We start from the raw sequence: 14,090 nt of genomic DNA, 5'->3' as shown, positions 1-14,090 counted from the left end.
TATGTGTTTTTAATATATTTTCAGTTAAAAAATTACATATAACATATATGTGTTTTTAACGTATTTTCATGTGATGAATTACATATAACATATATGTGTTTTTAATATATTTTCAGTTAAAAAATTACATATAACATATATGTGTTTTTAACGTATTTTCATGTGATGAATTACATATAACATATATGTGTTTTTAAAGTATTTTCATGTGATGAATTACATATAACTTACCTGTGTTTTTAATATATTTTCAATTTAAAAATTACATATAACATACGTGTGTTTTTAAAGTATTTTCATGTGATAAATTATATATAACCTAGCCTAACATAACTACATTACAGTTTTTATCCATGTCTGACACACTTTAACTGGACCAATTAACGAAACACCCAAAAACATGACGACCAAAAGACCAAATGACAAACCCGTTCAATGTCATTAACATTATAATTATTATTATCATTATTAGTCATCACAGCTGGAACCCAATTAACACACAATTAACACACAATTAACTCACAATTAACACACAGTTCTCCAGGTGGAAACACTGAGAGGCAAAATTGTTCACACACCAATCAGAAGCTCCGGATAGATAACAGGGGTCAGAGGTCAGAGGTCAGTTCATCCACAAAGACCTGAGGCTGAACAAATGTTTTTCATTGGTTTATATTGATAAATATATGAAAATGATTTTACTGTTTTCTACATTCTTTATCAGTTGAATATTTTTACAGAACATTTACTCTTTCACGCGGTTTCAGATTATAGGGTTTAGATGTAAGATTACATGGTTTAAAATGTGAGATTACATGGTTTAAAATGTGAGATTACAGGGTTTAGATGTGAGATTACATGGTTTAGATGTGAGATTACATGGTTTAGATGTGAGATTACAGGGTTTAGATGTGAGATTACATGGTTTAGATGTGAGATTACAGGGTTTAGATGTGAGATTACATGGTTTAGATGTGAGATTACAGGGTTTAGATGTGAGATTACATGGTTTAGATGTGATATTACAGGGTTTAGATGTGAGATTACAGGGTTTAGATGTGATATTACATGGTTTAGATGTGAGATTACAGGGTTTAGATGTGATATTACATGGTTTAAAATGTGAGATTACAGGGTTTAGATGTGAGATTACATGGTTTAAAATGTGACATTGCATGGTTTAAAATATGAGATTACATGGTTTAAAATGTGAGATTACAGGGTTTAAAATGTGAGATTACATGGTTTAAAATGTGAGATTACAGGGTTTAAAATGTGAGATTACATGGTTTAAAATGTGAGATTACAGGGTTTAAAATGTGAGATTACAGGGTTTAGATGTGAGATTACAGGGTTTAGATGTGATATTACAGGGTTTAGATGTGAGATTACATGGTTTAGATGTGAGATTACAGGGTTTAGATGTGATATTACATGGTTTAGATGTGAGATTACAGGGTTTAGATGTGAGATTACATGGTTTAGATGTGAGATTACAGGGTTTAAAATGTGAGATTACATGGTTTAGATGTGAGATTACAGAGTTTAAAATGTGAGATTACAGGGTTTAAAATGTGAGATTACATGGTTTAAAATGTGAGATTACATGGTTTAAAATGTGAGATTACATGGTTTAAAATGTGAGATTACATGGTTTATATGTGAGATTACAGGGTTTAAAATGTGAGATTACAGGGTTTAAAATGTGAGATTACAGGGTTTAAAATGTGAGATTACATGGTTTAAAATGTGAGATTACATGGTTTAAAATGTGAGATTACATGGTTTATATGTGAGATTACAGGGTTTAAAATGTGAGATTACAGGGTTTAAAATGTGGAAGTTTGTGAAGATGCGAGCCAGTAGTCAGCATTCTGAGTGAACGAGGAAAAGCTGCTCACAATCCGGCATTTGTGAAATGCACCACCTGAGCTATCATCATCATCATCATCATCATCATCATCATCATCCTCCTCATCCTCATCATCATCATCATCATCATCTTCATCATCATCATCATCCACATCGTCCTCCTCATCCACATCATCCTCCTCATCATCATCATCATCCTCCTCATCATCATCATCATCATCTGGTAAACAAGAAGCAAGAAACAAGAATTATTTTATTTTTATTGGTGATGAAGTCAGACAATTGAAACAGTTTTCATTGAATGCTGTTAACTGGATGATCCTTCACCCACAGTTACACACCAGCGAGTACTGGGGAGTACCAGTGAGTACTGGTGAGTACCAGTGAGTACCGGTGAGTACAGGTGAGTACTGGTGAGTACTGGGGAGTACCGGTGAGTACCGGTGAGTACTGGTGAGTACTGGTGAGTACTGGGGAGTACCAGTGAGTTCTGGTGAGTACCAGTGAGTTCTGGTGAGTACCGGTGAGTACTGGTGAGTGCTGGCCCACTTCAAGCACAGTTTAGTGCAGTAAAAGTACATAAGTATTAGGGTTAGGGCTTGATGAAGGCGTGTGGGTGCAAATAGTTGTTGGAAGTTTGAAAATACTCCAAGAGCCTTCTAACAGGTCATCTCTGGAGGAGACTCTGATGGTCTGAGGGTACTCGCCTGGTTTTATAGGGGGGCTTCAGAGCCCTGATCCAAACAGTTTAGCCAATTAAACCCCTAATAACAAATCGCTCAACCTAATTCTGTCCTGAAATCATACATCTATCACATGTACAGTAGTAAGTTGACCTCAGTCTTTAAATCGGAACCATCCTGTTATTCAATAAACACTACGAGTTTATCCTTAACAAATTTCATCATAATTTTTAATCTAAATAAATTTAAACCTAATGTCAGCCGTTCCCAAAGGAGACCTCAGAGATCAGCACAAGTCAGGAACTTTGGTTGGAGTGTATAAAAATACAAACCAGTTTTATTTGATTTTACAAAATAAGTAATATAAGATGCAAAAAGTAAAATACAAAAACTTGAGCAAAAGATTAAAAAGCTAAAAGCTAAAAGACTAAAGAGAGTCTTAAAGAGATCCCTCTTAAAGCCCAAAGGAAAAAGGAACCCCGAGTCTCTCTTGGCTTTTCTTTTTATAACTATAACTTCCTCTTATTTGTATTACCACATACCATCTATTTCCAGGACATCTATCACTTACATGCTGATATTACATGACTTTACACAAAATAGGGACCTTTTCTTCAGCTGTCACTGACATCACACCTTGTGGAACATTTGAACTCCTTTTTTACATTTGAGATTAAAATCGAGGGAAGTCTGCCTCAGATTATCTGATGGTTGTTCAGGTGTTTGATGTTTGTTTGTGTTTGTTTAGTCATTCTAGTCGGTTAAGATCTAGTTCAGTACAAATTGCACAAATTGTATAAATTCCCCACTAATGGTGCAAGACATTAAACTATTTAATTAAACATTAAATAGAAGAAGGCTTGAGTAGAGTTTGTCTCGGCCACATATATCGGAGCTTTCAACATGTAGTTAAAGTATTGCAGTAAAAGTACATAAGTATTATGAGCTTGATGTAGTTAAAGTATTGCAGTAAAAGTACATAAGTATTATGAGCTTGATGTAGTTAAAGTATTGCAGTAAAAGTACATAAGTATTATGAGCTTGATGTAGTTAAAGTATTGCAGTAAAAGTACATAAGTATTATGAGCTTGATGTAGTTAAAGTATTGCAGTAAAAGTAGTGGTTTGGTCCCTCTGACTGATATATTATTATATATGACATCATTAGATTATTAATAGTGAAGCATCAGTGTTAGAGCAGCATGTTACTGTTTCCAGGTGAAGATGATGATGATGATGAAGACACGCTGTTAAATGTGAACCTAACTGACAGGTAACCTGAATGTGTAACTAACTGTTCTCTGTCTCTTATAAAGTAAAATTCTTTTGACTTTAATGAGTGAAGCGGCTAAAGGTTCTACTGGCTAAAGTTGTTTGACTCCGTTGCTATGGTAACCTGGGAGCGATCGCGAGGAGTTTAAACAGTATTAAATTCAGACTGAACTACAAACTAATTTAAGGTGATTAAGTTTAACATTTTATGTTTTCTGAAGCCGTTCTTTCACACAAAACGTTATATTTGACGTTTATTTTACTGTAATAGGCAACTACATAGACCACAATCCAACGCGCCGAAGTATCAGCCAATAGGAGAGGCTTCTGATCGTTAGACCAATCAGAGAGCGGCGGGAGCTTTCAAACTTCAAACAGGAAACAGCCCATAGCAGCAGTTTGTGTCGATGGGATTCAGACTGAGACGCGACTTTCTATTACGACTTTTTACAGTCTGAATTTAAACTTTTTGAACTTTTTTTAGAAGTTTTATTCACCGAGAGCAGAAACAGAAAGTTAACCGGTACTAAAGTACAGTATCTGAGTAAATGTACTTAGTTACTGTCCAGCTGTGGTAAATAGTTTGTTAAAGCATCATAACCAATAAATAAAACAAAGAAGTTGTTACTGCTTGTTGCATTGATTGTTAAAGCTCGTTCGGATCTCTTTGATTTACAGTAAAATGATCTTTCTGTCTGTTCGTGTTCCAGCTTCACTTAAACTGAGGACGAGACGCCGTCGTTCTGCCTTCAGCTGCTGATATGATGGAGCTTTATCACATGTCATCATGTCATCATGACATCATGACATCACGTCATCATGTCATCATGTCATCATGACATCATGACATCATGACCCCGATCAAAGAGTCTGATTAAAATTTCTTCAGCCACAACAAAAACATTCACATATGAAAAATGCAGAGAAATGTGGAATAGAGCATAAAATATAATCAGGCGACAAACAGTGAGGATATCTGTCACATTTTACTTCAATCAGTCTATAAACAGCTAATAAACAGTAATAACTCTCTATAATGTGGTTATAAGCAGATATTTGGACATGTTAAGTGTTTATTAATGTTCAGTATTTATTATAACTTCTCCTATGAAGACATATTTTATATTATTACAGCTGTGTTTTATAATATTGTCATTGATGATGTTTATACAGCAGCAAACACTTCTGTGTGTCCACAGGAGGAGTTATAATTATTAATTAAAGCTGCAAGCAGCGTTGAACGGGCCCTCGCACCTCCACGCATGTCGGGCCGCGGCGCAATCGAAGGTCTTCTGTGACGGGCATGTAGATGTTTTCAGACCCGGCTGTTTTCAGACAGTGTAAGAAGGAGATAAACATCACTTCCTTTGTCCACTGTTTTACCTGCTGCTGGAGCTGCTTCACTGATATGTTGTAGGGGCGCTATTCAGCCAGTTTACATCACTGATGGAATATTGTCATGTAGACGTGTTCAGGCCGGGACTCTTATCAAACATGTAAAGTTTGGTGCAGACTGGAGCATTTACAATAAAGTTATAGCAACTTCCTCTGTCATGGTGAAACACCAAATCTCAACGGTGTGAGGATGAGAATTTCCTGCAGGGTGAGACATGTCTGTCTCGTTCACACCTGTCTGTCTCGCTCACACCTGTCTGTCTCACTCACACCTGTCTGTCTCGTTCACACCTGTCTGTCTCGTTCACACCTGTCTGTCTCGCTCACACCTGTCTGTCTCGTTCACACCTGTCTGTCTCGCTCACACCTGTCTGTCTCGCTCACACCTGTCTGTCTCACTCACACCTGTCTGTCTCGTTCACACCTGTCTGTCTCGCTCACACCTGTCTGTCTCGTTCACACCTGTCTGTCTCGCTCACACCTGTCTGTCTCGTTCACACCTGTCTGTCTCGTTCACACCTGTCTGTCTCGCTCACACCTGTCTGTCTCGCTCACACCTGTTTGTCTCGCTCACACCTGTCTGTCTCGTTCACACCTGTCTGTCTCGTTCACACCTGTCTGTCTCACTCACACCTGTCTGTCTCGTTCACACCTGTGTCATCTAAATTATGCAAGTTTTGGGTCCATTCACTTGAATTTCAATTACTAAATTGAAAACTTTTGATGAGTTTGTGTGTAAAACAAATTAATTTAATTTTCATCAAGTCTATTTTTAGGAAAGTAAAAGGGTTGAATGCAGCTCATTTTTGTAGGATTCAGCAGAAAGGTCTATATACATACAGTACATTATATGATTATATGTATGTTTTCTCATTAATATAAATTCTAACTACGCAGGTGAAATCTGTGTTTGTTTGTGTGATGCTGAATTTTAACAGGTGAATTTTTCATGAATTAAGAAAAAACAACTAGTTTTGGTTTGTTGAGAGAATTTAATGCAGATTTATGTTATTTTCATTCTTTGATGCAAAATAATAATCTTCAACTCTGTTCATAGAACACTTTTCAGTGACTTCATGTAGTAAAAATCTTGTTTTATGTTTCATCTTAAATTTGTTTTCGTGGGTTTTTGCATCAGTTTTTGTGTTTTTTTTTAAAATAATGTATAAATGTTCACTAACTTCTGTTTAAATGAATCATTTCTATCAGCTGTTTGTTTAATGGACATATAAGCACATTTCCTGTTTATTATCTAATACTGTGGTGACGCAGCACGAGGGGCGTGGCCTCCACTTCCGGGAGGACCAGTCCAGTGAGGAGGATGTTGTGGAGAGGTCTCACTCTGCTCGCATTTCTGGGAAACCACAGATGTCAGACTGCAGACAACAGTGCGACATGATTTTATATCTTCGGGTTTATGACGTCAGTGCATAATTGATAATCGATTAATTGCTGTTAATAATTAGATTGAGAAAAAATGTCTTAACCAACAACGGGACGTGTGGTGAAAACAAAGTTCCTCTTTATCAGCATCTAAAACCTCCTTTCTGACAGAAATGTGCTGAAATGATTCATTGATTAGTCAACCGATTAATCTAATTCTTTGATCGATCCAGGAAGTGATTCACTTGCATTCATGTTTAAATTTACTGCTGATTTATAAAGTCTATAAGTACAGCTGCAACAATCAATTAATTAATCGATCAAAAGAAAATTAATCAGCAGCTGTTTTGTGAATCATTTAATCACGTGCTTCCCAGATGTGAGTATTTCCTGATGTTCTCTCTCCTGTGTGTTAATAACAGATCAACAAAACAAGAGACTCTGACGTCACTACGGGCTCTGGGAACTTGGGACATGGATGGATGAACATTTTTCACTATTTGCTGACATTTTAGGGACCAAACGAATAATCCGTGAACTGTAAATGAAGACCAGTAAAGAGAAGAATCTCCAGTTGCAGCGCTGGTTTCCTCCCAGCAGAACCCAGCGGCCGGTTCTTCTTTTCCTGCAGAGTGAGTCATCGCCATCATAGACGATCTTCGTTCAGTCTCATCGCAGCTCCTCCGCGCAGCCTCCCTGCATCCGAGCGCGAGCATCCTCACTGCGCAGCGCGCGGACACCGACTCACCGACACACCGAGCGGACCTCTGCGGGCTGCACCTCCGGATCAGCGGCATCTTTTCGGTGATTCTCCCGCGGTCGGTTCTGTATGGAAGTGAAGTAACCGGCCGGTGGATCGTCGGTGGATCGTCGGTGGATCGTCGGTGTCCTCTCATCTCTCTGCTGCTCTCCGCGCGGTCAGGACGCATCCTGCCCACAGTCACAAAATGGCGGACATCACCGAGCTGCGACCCTCCTATGGTGAGAGCCAGGCCGCTTCTTCTCCCTCTGCAGCCGCCGGCAGCGGCGCGAGCCCGGGCCAAAACGCCCGACCCGGCCCGCTCCGGTCCGGTCCGGTCCGGTCTGCTCCGGTCAGGGTTACAGTAGGTCCGGCGTCATCTTCACGGGGAGTCAACACCCAGTTAATGAAGCCAACACCCGCGATTCCTTCTGTTATTCGCTCTTATTAATCTCTGCAGACATTTCAGATATAAAACGCTCTCAGACTGTCGTTCATCGACGTTATTATTATTATTGTTGTTATTATTATTATTATTGTTATTGTTGTTGTTGTTCAAATCCTTTTAAAGCTTCATATTTGGAAGCAGACAAGCTGGAATCGATATTAATATGTTCAAATATCAACCTGTTTAAATTCAGTTACACAGCAGGAGGTGAAGTTTCAACTTGACATGAACTGACTGCTCAGATTAATGTGAACAAATCAAAATAAATCAAAATAAATCAAAATAACACCTCGACAGGGCGGCGAGCAGCGCGCTCTCGCGCTCCGACGCACCGTCTGCTTCTCGTGGGCCTCAGTGTGCGTGCGCGTGCCAGTCAGGGTGGGTATCGGGTGACGTCATGTCTGTACCCGGCGACACCTGCAGATATTTATTATTATTATTGTTGTCTTTGTGTTACTGTTGACAACAGAATATTTTCTTCAAACAGACAAACAACAACAACAACAACAACAACAACAGCCTGATAACCAGACAGCTGTTCCTCTAAATCTAAACCAATAAAAGACATAATCACATCAATAAGTGGACAAAATTAGGACCAACTCCAGATTATTTTCATGGACTGTTGTTCATTCTGAAACGTGACCTGAGACGCCTCCGACAGCCTGAAACCCAAACACGCTGATCAAACTGATCAGATCAATAAACCTTCAAAACTCAGCTCAGTATTATGAAACAATGAGTGACGTCATCCTGACCAGTTTAATGCAGGTGATTTTTTATTATTTGTTATTTCACAGCATCACCTTCACCTGTCAGTCAAGGTGAACACGGAGCAGCGATCTGATTGGCTGTTGCCGGTTTACAGGTGCAGCGTTTCATTAATGATCGATGAGGAGACGCCAGCTGCACCTCTGGCCAGATGTTGTGAAACCAGAGATGCTGTAAAACAACAGCAGCAGCAACACAGTCTGTATCTGCCGCTGGAATCATTAATCAAGTCATTTGATTAGTTAATTAACAGAAAATGAATCAGCAACTATTTGGATAATTGAATAATCGTTGAGTCTTTTGAACCCTTTGCTGGTTGCAGCTCCTCATATCATTCATGACGGGAAACTTAGGATTTGTTGATTGGACAAAAAACAAGACATCACTGCAGGCTCTAAATAATTATTTTTACAATATTCTGACATTTTATTAACAAAGTGATAGAGAGATACTTTATTAATCCCAAAGGGAAATAAAATGTTTAATCAATAAATAATCGTCAGACTAACAGATAATGAGAATGATGGTTAGTTGCAGGTGGTGATTAAGAACACTGATTAATTACACTGATTAATAACTGATTAATAACACTGATTGGACACATGCAGTCATACAAAGTAGCAATAATCAATAAGACAAATAGAAAGCTCTGCACAGCTGTGAGCTCTGTGTTTGCTGCAGATTTTAATATTAAAGACACTTTAACGCAGTTTTCAGTGATGCAGCTGCTGCAGAAACAAGAACAAACCTGTGATTCAGAACCAGAATCAGCTTCACTGGACTAACGTGTTCACACATAGAAGAGATGTGACTCTGGTTTCTGCTGGCTGGCTGTACTCTTCACAACAACATATCAATATCAGTATCAGTATTATATCAGTATTATTATCAGTATTACATCAGTATTATTATCAGTATTACATCAGTATTACATCAGGATTACATCAGTATTACATCAGTGTTATCAGTATTACATCAGTATTACATCAGTGTTATTATCAGTATTACATCAGTATTATATCAGTATTACATTAGTATTATATCAGTGTTATTATCAGTATTATATCATCAGTATTATATCAGTGTTACATCAGTATTACATCAGTATTACATCAGTGTTATTATCAGTGTTACATCAGTATTACATCAGTATTACATCAGTGTTATTATCAGTATTATATCATCAGTATTATATCAGTATTACATCAGTATTACATCAGTATTACATCAGTATTATTATCAGTATTACATCAGTATTACATCAGTGTTATTATCAGTATTATATCATCAGTATTATATCAGTATTACATCAGTGTTATTATCAGTGTTACATCAGTATTGCATCAGTATTACATCAGTGTTATTATCAGTATTATATCATCAGTATTATATCAGTGTTACATCAGTATTACATCAGTATTACATCAGTGTTATTATCAGTATTACATCAGTATTACATCAGTGTTATTATCAGTATTATATCAGTATTACATCAGTATTATACCATCAGTATTACATCAATATTACATCAGTATTACATCAGTGTTATTATCAGTGTTACATCAGTATTACATCAGTATTACATCAGTGTTATTATCAGTATTACATCAGTATTACATCAGTGTTATTATCAGTATTATATCAGTATTACATCAGTATTATACCATCAGTATTACATCAATATTACATCAGTATTACATCAGTGTTATTATCAGTGTTACATCAGTATTACATCAGTATTACATCAGTGTTATTATCAGTATTACATCAGTATTACATCAGTATTACATCAGTGTTATTATCAGTGTTACATCAGTATTACATCAGTATTACATCAGTGTTATTATCAGTATTACATCAGTTTTACATCAGTATTACATCAGTGTTATTATCAGTATTACATCAGTATTACATCAGTATTACATCAGTATTACATCAGTGTTATTATCAGTGTTACATCAGTATTACATCAGTATTACATCAGTGTTATTATCAGTGTTACATCAGTATTACATCAGTATTACATCAGTATTACATCAGTGTTATTATCAGTGTTACATCAGTATTACATCAGTGTTATTATCAGTATTACATCAGTATTACATCAGTGTTATTATCAGTGTTACATCAGTATTACATCAGTATTACATCAGTGTTATTATCAGTGTTACATCAGTATTACAACAGTGTTACATCAGTATTACATCAGTATTACATCAGTGTTATTATCAGTGTTACATCAGTATTACATCAGTATTACATCAGTGTTATTATCAGTATTACATCAGTATTACATCAGTATTACATCAGTGTTATTATCAGTGTTACATCAGTATTACATCAGTATTACATCAGTGTTATTATCAGTATTACATCAGTTTTACATCAGTATTACATCAGTGTTATTATCAGTATTACATCAGTATTACATCAGTATTACATCAGTATTACATCAGTGTTATTATCAGTGTTACATCAGTATTACATCAGTATTACATCAGTGTTATTATCAGTGTTACATCAGTATTACATCAGTATTACATCAGTATTACATCAGTGTTATTATCAGTGTTACATCAGTATTACATCAGTGTTATTATCAGTATTACATCAGTATTACATCAGTGTTATTATCAGTGTTACATCAGTATTACATCAGTATTACATCAGTGTTATTATCAGTGTTACATCAGTATTACAACAGTGTTACATAAGTATTACATCAGTATTACATCAGTGTTATTATCAGTGTTACATCAGTATTACATCAGTATTACATCAGTGTTATTATCAGTGTTACATCAGTATTACATCAGTATTACATCAGTATTACATCAGTGTTATTATCAGTATTACATCAGTATTACATCAGTGTTATTATCAGTATTATATCATCAGTATTACATCAGTGTTATTATCAGTGTTATTATTAGTATTACATCAGTGTTATTATCAGTGTTATTATCAGTATTACATCAGTATTATTATCAGTATTATATTAATATTATTATCAGTATTATTATCAGTATTATATTAATATTATTATCAGTAATATATTAATATTATTATCAGTATTATTATCAGTATTATATCAGTATTACATCAGTATTATATCATCAGTATTACATCAGTGTTATTATTAGTATTACATCAGTGTTATTATCAGTGTTATTATCAGTATTACATCAGTATTATTATCAGTATTATATTAATATTATTATCAGTATTATTATCAGTATTATATCATCAGTATTACATCAGTATTACATCAGTGTTATTATCAGTGTTATTATCAGTATTACATCAGTATTATTATCAGTATTATATTAATATTATTATCAGTATTATTATCAGTATTATATTAATATTATTATCAGTAATATATTAATATTATTATCAGTATTATATCAGTATTATATCATCAGTATTACATCAGTATTACATCAGTGTTATTATCAGTATTATATCATCAGTATTACATCAGTATTACATCAGTGTTATTATCAGTATTATATCATCAGTATTACATTAGTATTATTATCAGTATTATATTAATATTATTATCAGTATTATTATCAGTATTATATTAATATTATTATCAGTAATATATTAATATTATTATCAGTATTATATCAGTATTATATCATCAGTATTACATCAGTATTACATCAGTGTTATTATCAGTATTATATCATCAGTATTACATCAGTATTACATCAGTGTTATTATCAGTATTATATCATCAGTATTACATCAGTATTACATCAGTGTTATTATCAGTGTTATTATCAGTATTATATCAGTATTATTATCAGTATTATATTAATATTATTATCAGTATTATTATCAGTATTATATTAATATTATTATCAGTAATATATTAATATTATTATCAGTATTATTATCAGTATTATATCAGTATTACATCAGTATTACATCAGTATTACATCAGTGTTATCAGTATTACATCAGTATTACATCAGTGTTATCAGTATTACATCAGTATTACATCAGTGTTATCAGTATTACATCAGTATTACATCAGTATTACATCAGTGTTATCAGTATTACATCAGTATTACATCAGTATTACATCAGTGTTATCAGTATTACATCAGTATTACATCAGTGTTATCAGTATTACATCAGTATTATTATCTGTATTACATCAGTGTTATTATCAGTATTATACCAGTATTACATCAGTGTTATTATCAGTATTATACCAGTATTACATCAGTGTTATTATCAGTATTATACCAGTATTACATCAGTATTATTATCAGTATTACATCACTATTATATAAGTATTATATCAGTATTATTATCAGTATTATATCAGTATTATTATCAGTATTACATCAGTATTACATCAGTATTATATCAGTATTATATCAGTATTATATCAGTGTTATTATCAGTGTTACATCAGTATTATTATCAGTATTATATTTGTATTACATCAGTATTATATCAGTATTATATTTGTATTACATCAGTATTATATCAGTATTATTATCATTATTATTATCAATATTATATCAGTATTATCATTAGTATTATTATCAATATTATATCAGTATTATATCAGTATTATATCAGTATTATTATCAGTATTATTATTAGTTTTATACAACACATCACACATATAGAAACAACAGACTGAACCCTTCTGTATACTCTTTAAACTGCATTCAAAATGAGCAAATAAGCAACTTTGGATTATTTTACATCAGAAATTCTTCTGTTGGTTGAAACCTGAAAACAGTTTTTGTCATTTTTATTTCAAGTGCAGGATTCATTAATCCAGCCAAGAAACAGCTGCTGCTATACCACTATTATCATCATCCATTAATCTCACATTATTTTCAGATTCATTGTTTTGTCTTTTAAATGTCAGTGTGAATAATCAGTGTATTGTCATGTACGATGCAGAAAAGCTTTGAATCTTCACATTTTAGGAGGTGAAAACCTAAAAATAACTTCAACTATTATTAGATGATCAAAATAGTTTCTGATTATCGTGTTTATCGGTGTTATCGTGTTAGGGGTGTTATCTGTGTTATTGGTGTTACAGGTGTTAGTGGTGTTAGCGGTGTTAGCGTGTTAGCAGTGTTAGCGGTGTTATCGGTGTTATCGGTGTTAGCATTGTGTTAGCGGTGTTATTGTGTTATTGGTGTTACAGGTGTTAGCAGTGTTTAGCGGTGTTAGTGGTGTTATTGGTGTTACAGGTGTTAGTGGTGTTATTGTGTTATTGGTGTTACAGGTGTTAGTGGTGTTATTGTGTTATTGGTGTTACAGGTGTTAGTGGTGTTATTGTGTTATTGGTGTTACAGGTGTTAGTGGTGTTATTGTGTTATTGGTGTTACAGGTGTTAGTGGTGTTAGCGGTGTTAGTGGTGTTATTGTGTTATTGGTGTTACAGGTGTTAGTGGTGTTATTGTGTTATTGGTGTTACAGGTGTTAGCAGTGTTTAGCGGTGTTAGTGGTGTTACAGGTGTTAGCAGTGTTTAGCGGTGTTAGTGGTGT

General features: G+C 34.5%; 1 protein-coding gene across 1 annotated transcript in view; it reads left to right on the top strand.

Annotated features, from left to right (window-relative positions):
- Positions 1–6,348: 6,348 nt before the first annotated feature.
- Positions 6,349–14,090, top strand: part of syt11b (synaptotagmin XIb) — a 26,922-nt gene continuing 19,180 nt past the window's right edge. The window contains exon 1 of the mRNA XM_042425194.1: positions 6,349–7,585. Within this exon, the coding sequence (XP_042281128.1) occupies positions 7,552–7,585 (34 nt within the window). The 5' untranslated portion in view covers positions 6,349–7,551. The remainder of the gene's footprint in view (positions 7,586–14,090) is intronic.

The sequence above is a fragment of the Thunnus maccoyii genome, chromosome 10 (assembly GCF_910596095.1).
Source record: "Thunnus maccoyii chromosome 10, fThuMac1.1, whole genome shotgun sequence".
Lineage (NCBI taxonomy): Eukaryota > Metazoa > Chordata > Actinopteri > Scombriformes > Scombridae > Thunnus > Thunnus maccoyii.
Note: the sequence above shows the minus strand (reverse complement) of the source record. Positions and strands in the feature narration are given on the sequence as shown.